Source organism: Theropithecus gelada, chromosome 11, assembly GCF_003255815.1.
Source record: "Theropithecus gelada isolate Dixy chromosome 11, Tgel_1.0, whole genome shotgun sequence".
Lineage (NCBI taxonomy): Eukaryota > Metazoa > Chordata > Mammalia > Primates > Cercopithecidae > Theropithecus > Theropithecus gelada.
This window is the reverse complement of record NC_037679.1, coordinates 11,541,306-11,552,084: the sequence shown is the minus strand read 5'-3', so window position 1 is coordinate 11,552,084 and position 10,779 is coordinate 11,541,306. Positions and strand designations below refer to the sequence as shown.

At 50.4% G+C, this 10,779-nt stretch overlaps 1 protein-coding gene across 1 annotated transcript; it reads left to right on the top strand.

Annotated features, from left to right (window-relative positions):
* The first annotated feature begins 968 nt into the window (after positions 1–968).
* On the top strand, positions 969–8,788 carry KRT84 (keratin 84). Its single transcript, XM_025403064.1, has 9 exons — positions 969–1,575; positions 2,824–3,032; positions 3,558–3,618; positions 4,085–4,180; positions 5,091–5,255; positions 5,413–5,538; positions 6,037–6,257; positions 6,716–6,747; positions 8,220–8,788. The coding sequence occupies exons 1-9, from the start codon at positions 1,030–1,032 to the stop codon at positions 8,564–8,566; spliced, it is 1,803 nt and encodes a 600-aa protein (XP_025258849.1). The 5' UTR covers positions 969–1,029; the 3' UTR covers positions 8,567–8,788.
* The last annotated feature ends 1,991 nt before the right edge of the window (positions 8,789–10,779 follow it).

Genomic DNA, 10,779 nt, shown 5'->3' with positions numbered 1-10,779 from the left:
TCATGTAGTTAACTTTCTATACAGAAAATTTCCAACGCTCTGGCCTCAAATCATGCCACAAAGTATTGGCTGCTGAAAGTCCTCAAGATAAACGTTCTACTGGGCACGGTGGTGCATGCCTGTAGTCCCAGCTACCTGGGAGGCAGAGACGGGAGGATCACTTGAGCCCAGGAGTTCAAGACCAGCCTGGGCAACATAGACCCTGTCTCTAAAAAAAATGTATTTTTTAGATAAATCTTCCCCCACTACCATGAAGATAGAGACTGTCTTTGTAATCTCTGTACCCTCAGCACCAAGCACACTGCTGGGTACATAGTAGGCACTCTAAAACTGTTGAATGAATGAATATCTCTGAGTGTCTCAAATCACAGGTGTGTCTACACTAGCCCAAATGAACTTTACTGTAGATTCAACTCTTGTATAAACAGCCATATCAGATAAAACATGGCAGAAGGTTTTTTGATGATTTAATTGATTTACAGAAATGCAACAAACTGTATTTTCTCCATATCACTTCTTACTTGGAGATGTGCACGCACCCCCACCTCTTTAGGGGGTTATATCTTCATGGATGCATCCTTTGTGAGCCTCTTGCTGGAGCTGTTGCCATCCTAACTTTCTGGTGGTTAGCCACACTTACAGTGAAAAAACCTATTGCATTTATGACCAAAGCAAATTAATGTCCCCATAATGGCAATTGTGGTGGACTTATAGGGAAAAATAGGACTTTAATGTTTATGTGTTTATGTGTTTTTAATGTTTATTGGTTTGCTGTTACAGTCCTCATCCCGATGAGACTAGGTGTGTCTGAGTTAACTCATTGTCAAGGAGGTTATAGGCATGAAGAGTTTCTGCTAACTACCCAAGCTCATAAATGCCTGCAAATGGATTTTTTCGTTTTTATGGGGCCAAGCCTCAGATCACCATACGCATAAAAGTGGTGCAAGGGATCCACTGGCCTCAGAGGGACTCCCAGCTCCAGCTTGCCCATTCTACACTCGCTCTTTCGTTCCCAACCAGGAAGCCACCATGTCTTGCCGCTCCTACCGAGTCAGCTCTGGTCACCGGGTGGGCAACTTCAGCTCTTGCTCAGCAATGACACCGCAGAACCTGAACCGCTTCCGGGCCAACTCTGTCTCCTGCTGGAGTGGGCCCGGCTTCCGGGGCCTTGGCAGCTTTGGTAGTCGGAGCGTCATCACCTTTGGATCGTACTCACCCCGGAGAGCAGCTGTTGGCCCTCGGCCTGTCCGCTGTGGAGTCGGCTTTGGTGCTGGCTGTGGGATGGGTTTTGGTGATGGGAGAGGTGTTGGTCTGGGGCCTGGGGCTGGCAGCTGTGTTGGTCTGGGCTTTGGAGCTGGCAGTGGCATTGGCTATGGCTTTGGTGGCCCTGGCTTTGGCTACAGAGTTGGAGGAGTTGGAGTCCCAGCAGCCCCATCTATCACAGCTGTGACTGTGAACAAGAGCCTGCTGACCCCCCTCAACCTGGAGATTGACCCCAATGCCCAGAGGGTGAAGAAGGATGAGAAGGAGCAAATCAAGACCCTTAACAACAAGTTTGCCTCCTTCATTGACAAGGTACCTATGATAGCTGAATCTCTGGTCTAGGAATATGACAGCCAAAATGCACTAGAGTGCCCTTTCCTTTAAAAAGAACTACTGGCCCAGTTCTGGGGACTTGACCTTGACCTCAGATCTTTCAAGTGCCTACCTCAGGCATTGTGGTGTGCTTTCTGGGTTGCTCTGCTGCAGAGCAAGGCCAAGCCAGAGGACGTGCTGCATGGTGGGATAGACTCAGACAGTGGTGACATCTTCTGGAGGACAGAGGAGCATCCAGCCAAACTCGAGGGCATCTCGACAAACTAAGATGTTCCATCTGGTCACTTAGAAATGTCTCTGAAACAGACTGGAAACACTGGGATTTTAGCCAGGTGTTGGCTGGTATATGTTTAAGAGGTTTTATTCTTTGAGATTCTTTTGTTCCTTATGAAGTTTTCATAGTTTCTGAGGCTGAGTGGCCTCATCTGTTCAGGCTTAGAAAAGTAGAGAATGGAGTTGAGTAATTTAAAAAAAAGAAGAAGAATTCATACCCCCTCATGGGGTATCAAAATTTGGCCATGTTGCCTAGATTCAGGGAAATTGTAGGGAATGACCACTGGTAGTCACTGGTCTCCAGGGAGATAAGTGGGAACAGTGATGAGGATAACCCAGAAGAACTGACAGCCCACACACCATGTCTATGTGGAGATGGAATGGTTATGTCTGAGAATGGAGGAGAACCTCTGTGAGTTTTGGGTTCTTCCTCTCTAAAATGAGAGGCTGGGGTAAAGGATCTATAAGTTATCTTCCAGCTTTACACATCTCAGCCAATGGAGTATCTGAGATGTTGGATAGGACTTACAATCTGAGAATTCCCACCTTCTAGTACCATATCCCACCCCAAATGTAGTTTACTCTGCTCCTCATTCTCTGCCAGGGATGCCTGGCATCAGTTTTCAGATATAGGAAAACTCCAGCTTAAATAGAACCAACTCTTCCAACTTCCTGATGTACAGGTGTATCCCTTTCTTAGAGGCTAGATAGGGGAATGGTACTGAAGTGCTATGGTTCAAAACCCCATATTGGTAACTAGGCCTAACTGAGCACAAGGAGGGAGTCACAACCTGCCCTTCCAGCTTCTGCTGAGTTAGTGGAGGAATGAAAGTCAGCAGAGGAGAGAACCCTGTCGACACGTGGTCAAGTCATCGCTGGCCATCTCAAGAGCTTGGTCAAGGCATGAACCCTACCAAGCACTTCAAATGCCACTTCTGTGCCCTGTGGATTTAGGTGCGGTTCCTAGAGCAGCAGAATAAGCTCCTGGAGACCAAGTGGAGCTTCCTCCAAGAGCAGAAATGTGTCAGGAGCAACCTGGAGCCACTCTTTGAGAGCTACATCACCAACCTGCGGAGGCAGTTGGAGGCGCTGGTCAGTGACCAGGCCCGGCTCCAGGCTGAGAGGAACCACCTGCAGGATGTCCTTGAGGGCCTCAAGAAGAAGTGAGTGACATCTGAGCTGCACAGACCAATGACAGGCCTGGGCTGGCCCCAGAATCAGCTGCCAAGCTCAGATGAGAGCAGCTGGAAGGATCAGGGTTGAATGCTGGTTACCACATCAAGCCTGGGGACAGGGGTAGGGGGTAGTGATATGTGAACAGAGAGGAGGAGGCCCTGCTGAGGAAAACGGTGCCCATGTTTAGCATCTTTTTCAGTTGGGCCCTACTTGCTCTATAGTCAAGTGCAATGATCCTACATCATTTCTATCAGAGAAACAAAGCAATAGACCAAGTTTTCAGATCCCAAACCCACGTTAAGAAAGTGGAATGGCTTTGGAGAAACTGAGAGGCACTGGCTTATGAAAGGTCATGAAGATGAGACAGAGGAGACGATGTTATAGCGTTCAGATAGCAGTAGGGAACCATGCTCCTGCATGAACTGAGAGGTCTTGAGAGGTTCACTGGGGAGTTGGGAGTAACTGTCTCTCAGTTCAGAGCAAGAACTAGCCCTCTTAACTTTTGTCATCAGGTATGAAGAGGAAGTGGTATGTCGGGCCAATGCTGAGAATGAGTTTGTGGCTCTGAAGAAGGTAAGGGATAACCACAGCCCTGCCCACAGTCTCCTCTGGACTAGCAAATGTTCTCAAGACTCCCCAGGAAACTGCCAAGGCAGCCCTGTGGAGTCTGGGACTACTCACACCACCAAGACAGTGGAACCTCAGAGATAACAAGAGATTTCCTACAAAGTTCAGGTTCAGCCTCAGATTCTTTAGGATTGGGTCACATGCGAGCAGAGGTATGAAAAGATGACCTAAGTATCTTGGATTGTCTAGATTTTCTTTGCCTCTAACCGAACATCAGAAAATGTCCAGCAGCCCTTGGGGAAATGTTGGCATTATAATAGGGAAAAGAGTAAAAGTCACTGAGCTTCACTTCTATGCAGCGACCTTACCATCTGTGGGAAGTGGCTGCCTCTTTGCCCCCATCTCCAGACCCGGGTGGGAAGGTGAAACAGTGGCCAGGCGATGAGTATTTATCCTTCTCTCTTTTATACAGGATGTGGATGCAGCTTTCATGAATAAGTCTGATCTCGAGGCCAACGTGGATACCCTAACTCAGGAAATTGACTTTCTAAAAACCCTTTACATGGAGGTGAGGGCTCATCTTCTCTAGGGCACCCAAGGAGATCAATGCTTGGCCCGGACTCCCTGAGGGCTTAGTCTGGGCTAGCATATTTTCAAACATTTACTATAATATAGCTTTCCTCTCACTCAAATCTGTATGCTGTATATGCCAATATATCCTCAAATGGGGAAGGGAAGGTGAGCAGGCTTTTCAGCAGTCAGATGCAGGTCAAACTCCTTGGATCTGTGATCCAACTCCTTATTTGCCAATTTAAAGACTGAGATCTAGAAATGTCACTTCCTGTGTACTGACCAGAAGACTGAAAAATTGATTTGCCAGGAGAAGTGAGAAAAAATGTGTTTGACCTAATTAGCCAAACCAGCTGTCTTTTGCTTCATAAGCAATCTGTCCAGTCTGGTATAGGCCCAGCCAGAGCTGAATTGCTAGCTCTGAGTGAAGAGGCTGAGGAAAGCCTCCTCTGGAATTCTATTTGCAGGCCAGTCCCAAGCCCCTTGGTTCTTCTATTAAGGGCTTGGGATATAGGAATTCCTAGACCACCATGTGCTAAAATATTGTCAGGTCTCAATGGTCTGTGACCAGCCCGGGCACTTTGCAGATAATCTAAGAAAATCTAAGCCCTAGAAAAGCTCCCACTTTCTTCCACCATGTTTTCAGGTCCCCATGGCTTTAATACTCACTGAGCAAAGTAGTGTGTTAAAGGGATGTCTCTGAGTAGATCACAAGAGTTCTAAAGTCAGCCTGAGATGGTTCTCAGGCATGTCTTTTTCTTTATCATCAATTTAGATGGTCTTGCCTTTTTACGAACCAATAAGTGATGCTCTCTGCCCATGACACCACTTCCTGGGCACCCTGTGGCAGAGTCCCAGCTACTAAATGAGACTCTAAGCACATCTATCTCCCCAATCCTCCAACACAGGAAATCCAGTTGCTGCAGTCACACATCTCAGAGACATCGGTCATTGTGAAGATGGACAACAGCCGTGACCTGGACCTTGACGGGATCATCGCTGAGGTCAAGGCCCAGTATGAGGAGGTGGCCAGGCGCAGCCGGGCTGATGCTGAGGCCTGGTACCAGACCAAGGTGGGCAGTGGAGGCTGGGGAAGGGATGGAGGCAGCTCTGGGGATAAGACTCATATATAATAGAGCGGGCCCAGGGAGGTTTGAGGCCCCCAACTCAGTGGGGGCTGTGATCTTGACCTGACCTTTGAACCCTCAAAATACCTTCCCCTCTCCCCAGTATGAAGAGATGCAGGTGACAGCCGGCCAACACTGTGACAACCTGCGCAACACACGGAACGAGATCAACGAACTGACCCGCCTGATCCAGAGGCTGAAGGCAGAGATTGAGCACACCAAGGCTCAGGTGGGCAAAGGAAAGGAAGGAAAGCCTCAGATGAGGGAGAACCAGGGCCTCAGGTTTTGGGAACCCCCAAGTCTAATGAGGTAAGGGAGACCATCAAGATCCAGAAACCAAGGAATGGAGGGACCAGTTCAGGAAGGCTTTCTGGAGGATAAAAATATGGAAGGGAAGGAGAGCTTCCCACACAGAAGTAAAGGCCTAGGGCAGACCCAGCAGGGAAGGTGGTACAGAAAGAATAAGATTACCCTCTAGATGCCATGGCTCTGGAGCAGCTGAAATCAGGAGGGACAAAGTCAGTGGGGATGGAAACAAAAGAGCAATGCCCTACCCCATAGTGACATCAAACTACAGGATCTCCAGTGCCCTGGAAAGCAGCCACCACGGGGTCCCTCCCTGCCTTGGCCCCAGGCTATGTTCCTACTAAGAGGGGCAGTGTTTCTAACCCAACCTGGGGATGCCCTGGCACTGCCGAAGCCTACCTGCAAACTGCCTTTCCTGCAGCGTGCCAAGTTGGAGGCTGCAGTGGCCGAGGCCGAGCGGCAGGGCGAGGCGACCCTCAATGACGCCAAATGCAAGCTGGCAGACCTGGAGTGTGCCCTGCAGCAGGCCAAGCAGGACATGGCGCGGCAGCTGCGCGAGTACCAGGAGCTGATGAATGCCAAGCTGGGCCTGGACATCGAGATCGCCACCTACAGGCGCCTGCTGGAGGGCGAGGAGAGCCGGTGAGTGCTCTCAGTCCAGCAGGAGAGTGAAGTCAGACTGAGGCATCTAGAAAGATTAAGGAAGAGAAGGGGACAGTGAAGAACTGCAGACATACTTAGTCTTTAAAGATGACAATACCTTCTCTGCAAACATTAGTTGCATTGCCCTTGTCAGGGAGTTAGAAGAAGGCTCTAGATCTGTGACTCTCAAATGCAAGTCTAGACAAGCTTCACTAGAATCATTAGAAATTTTGCTAAAATTACTACTAATGATAAATTTCCTTAAATATTTTAATTTAATGGTTTTGGGACAGGGTCTAAGAACATGTAGTTTTTCAGCACTCCCCAGATGTGTGTATAAGCAGGGGTGAGACCCACTGCTCCACAGATCTGCTTAGACAAGAAAGCCCTTTTTATGGCAAAGAGGTTTTCAGTAAACAATAGTGCATGTGAAATGATTTGTTTCTTTCCCTTTCCAGGCTCTGTGAAGGTGTTGGACCGGTAAACATATGTAAGAAACTTGTTTTTTCCTCTTCACACATTTCTCTCCTCTTCAAACTTCTTTTAAACTCAGGCCCACACTGGGGTCAGGAGGCATCCTAGATGGCCGGTCTAACCACGACAGTCAGGGGAGCTGGGACCATCCAGCCCTGGACAGGGAGCACCTTCTTAGGTGAGGTCTGAGATCTCCCCAGAGCCTGCCTTCTCCAGAGCGAAACATTCACAAAGGTTTGCAATGCCTCCAAAGTGGAGGACAGCCAGCATTTTTGCTTTGAGTGGCCTTGTCCTTCAAGGGAAATATCTAGGGGACTTAGGAGGAATGGGAAGGCCTCTGCCAAGGGAGACTCTCATCCCCTGATGGCAAGGAATGCAACAAGGCCGAATGGAAATCTCCCCACCATCAATGCCCTGCATGCTTTGGGCACGGCAGGCTGGAGACACTGGCAAGGCAAGACCCAGCCCCTGCTCTCTAGAAATAGAATCTTCTTGAGAAGATGAGTCCTAGCTCATCACCTAGGTTGATGGTGGTCAACCTAACCCTGGAAGGATCCCTGGGGAGAAGAGCAGATATTGGCATCCCTGTTTTGCCCACTCAGAGAAAGTACATGATTTGCCAGAACTCATAAGGTGAACCAGATTTCAAACCCAGATTTCTGACTCCAAAAACACAAATGAACACTGACGTGTAGTGGAACCAAGTGCTAAACTGGGTGGGTCAGATAGTCAGAGCTACATGTACTTGGAAGAGAGTGTCCCTTCCCACTCCCACGGAGGCGGGGAGTGAGCAGGGGAAGCTGCAGGCAATGGCTTTCTGCAGGAGGTCAAGCCTGAGTGAACTTCGTGGATGGCAGGAAGGATTATGGGAAAGAAGAAAGGACAGGAAAGAGTGTGCCCCTCCCTGGATGGGGCTGGTCTAGCAAGGTTTCGTTGGATTTGAGTCCTGAGGTATGGAGGTGTGTCCAGAGGAGAGCAGAGGGCTACAGAGCACAGACACCAGTCGGTCAGGAGAGAAGTGACAAGGGACTAGTGTTGGAGGAGTTTCCTGTGTGCTGGGCTAGGGGAAATGTGGAGACCACCAAGCGGCATAATACAACCGGAAGATAAAAGGCCCATGGCTTTATGGAAGCTATTGCTCCAGCTGTCTGGATAATCCAGCTCACTACCTACATCTCACAACCCAATTTGACGTTAGCCATATATAAATGAGTCAACTTATGGATGTATGCAAACATCTGGGGAATTGGACGAATTCATCATTTTAATCTGGATGTTTGATTTTAATGTAGTCACAGTCTTTGAGCCATCCAGACAAGAGAGGGAAAAAGTGTATACGGACTGTGTAGACAATAGGGACCACTTCTCCAGATGCCACAACCCTGCCCCAACTCCCTCCCCACCAGACCTGGAGGTGCAGCCCAGGGGTAGCATGGAGGTGGAGGGCCCTGGTGTTGGCAGCTTGCCTGATGCTTTCTTTCTCCACAGCCGTCAGCAGCTCCCGGGGAGGCCTGGTGTGCGGGCCTGAGCCTTTGGTTGCCAGCTCCACCCTCTCCCGCAGCGGGGTCACCTTCTCAGGCAGCAGCAGCGTCTGTGCCACCAGTGGTGTCCTGGCTTCCTGCGGCCCGAACCTGGGTGGAGCCCAGGTCGCCCCGGCCACTGGGGACCTGCTGAGCACTGGTACCAGGAGTGGCTCCGTGCTCATCAGCGAGGCCTGCATCCCCAGCGTCCCCTGCCCCCTGCCCACCCAGGGGGGCTTCAGCAGCTGCAGTGGCGGCCGCAGCTCCAGCGTCCACTTCGTATCCACCTCCACCTCCCGCCGGACCAAGTACTGAGAGCCCAGCCCCAGACAGCTGCTGCCCAGAGAAGCAGCAGCTCCACGGCTCCCGCTTCTGCCCCCGGGGTTCATGGGCTCTGGGCTTGAGGGTCTCCAGCTCTCTTTCCTGCCAGGAAGCCACCCCTTAGCTCTCCCCCGGCTGTTCTGCCTGGCCCCATGTCCTCTTGGAGGATTTTTCTGCCATGTAGATGCTCCATTAGCAGTTCCAGCCAAGCTGGCTTCTCCCTGCTTCCCAGTTTCTTTCCTTTGGATCACTTCTCTCCCTGTCAGCGACAGCCTGGAGAAAGGCACATTCAGTGCCATAACAACAATCCACCCAGTGCCCTCACCACCCGTGGCTTCGGGTTAATTTGGAGTTGACTGTTCACACCGCAGGCATCCTTAAGTCCACATCCTTCACTTCCTTCCTCTTCCTTTCCCTGGTAGGAAAAGGTTCTTTCCTTCTCTCCCTGATCCAGGGGATCCCAGTCTTTGGTGGCCCCAGGCTCCCTAAGCCCCAAGATGGCTCTTCTCCCAGTGGCTTCTGTCCTGCTGTTTCTCTTCCTGTGTTGTTGGTGTAACTCCAGCATGCAAGTCCACGAGGTGGGGTGCAGGTGGACAGGCGGGCTCTGCAATGCTCCCCGTACTCCTGCCCCTGCACATGGTGTGAGGCCCAGCCCTGTCCACTGCAGGGTTGTGTCTGCAAGCTCCAAGGAGGCCTGGGGGCTGGGTGGGGTGGGCTGCCTGTGTGCGCTGCTCTTTGTGTTCCTGGGTTTTCAATAAACTTGCCAAGCTCATCTCGTAGGGACTCTGGCCTCTCCTTCCAGATCACACTGGGGTTGGGGGAGTTGCCTCCTAGACCCCACCAGATCACAGCCCGCCAAGCTGAGGTGGGGCAAAGACTGGTGTCCTGGGCACAGGGAAGACACTGAGGAAAGAGGGCCCAGGCCCTTCCCTGGAGGGACTCACAGTTCTGCAGGGCATAGGAGAGGTAGCAAAGGCTCCAAAAACAAGTGCCAGCCAGCCCACTGCCCACTTCCCCCCACCACCGGGAATAGCCTTGTGCCCAGAGGCACCCTCCCATGACCAAAGTGAACCCTTCCATCTGTAGTTTCCCAGGTCTCACCCACCCTCAGTTCCCCCAGTTCATTATAGGTCCTTCCTGGTCTTTTTGTTCCCACTCGTGTCTCCATCCAACTCATTCATCACAATGCTGCTCGAAAGGCCTTTCTCACATAAAAAACTGACTGTGGTTCCCTCCAGCTCATATCCCTCGTATCCACTGCCTCCCAGAAATAGCCCAAGCTCCTTAACATGGCATACAAGCCCTATGTGATCTGTCCATAGACTTCCACCCCCAGCCATCCCCTCCACACAGCCCACTGCCCACCTCTCATCTTTTGTCTGTTCATCCAATAAACATTTGAGAAGTGTCTACCACGTACCAGGTATGATGCTGGGAAAATGGTAATGGACAAGATTCAATCCCAACCCTCGAAGAGCTTACAGTCCTGTCTGATAGATGGACAAGTGCACAAGCACTTGACTCAATATGTTAAGTACTATATTATGAGTAGAACTCATGCTGTACTACCCAAACAAGAGGCCCAGCTCAGACTTGGGGCATCATTAAACACTTCCTGAAGGATATAATGTCCCAGCAGAGATGTGAAGGATGATGAATTAGCCATACTAAGAAGGAAGAAGTGTCCCAAGCAGAGGCAACAACAGCATGTGCAAAAACCCAGACGCTGGAGAGAGCAGAAGCTTGACAATTTGCCTGGAGTTGAAATTGACCATGACTATAGCATAGAGTGCAAGACATAGCATCAGGTGGTGACAGGAGTCAGCCAAGGCACAGTCATGAACAGCACAGCTCCATTGGGGTGCATGTCTCATAGTAGGAATGGTTTTCTGGTCAGCCTCACTCCAAGACAGTTCTTCTGAGGGAGCAGGAAGCACGTCTCGCATTTTTGTATGTTCTGCATTGCCAAGACCCCAGCCAGCACTCTGAGGATGTAGAGGTTGCCTTGCTCACAGCCTCAGGCCCTGCCTGATGGTGGGGTCACCAGCCACTAGCCCTCCTGCTTCCAGGAGCTCATGACTTCCCACTTCATCTTCTATGTGCAAAGTCACACACATCCCTTGCGGGCAATTTTAGTATTTGTCATTTTAAAAGTCATTGATGGGCCCATAAAAAAAAGAAGTAGACAAAGGAGAGTCAATAACTTG

Coding starts and splice junctions, on each gene's coding strand:
- KRT84 (XM_025403064.1), top strand. CDS start 1,030: ATGTCTTGCCGCTCCTACCGAGTCAGCTCTGGTCACCGGGTGGGCAAC. Junction 3,619..4,084: donor AGTTTGTGGCTCTGAAGAAG/GTAAGGGATAAC, acceptor TCTTTTATACAG/GATGTGGATGCAGCTTTCAT. Junction 4,181..5,090: donor TAAAAACCCTTTACATGGAG/GTGAGGGCTCAT, acceptor CCTCCAACACAG/GAAATCCAGTTGCTGCAGTC.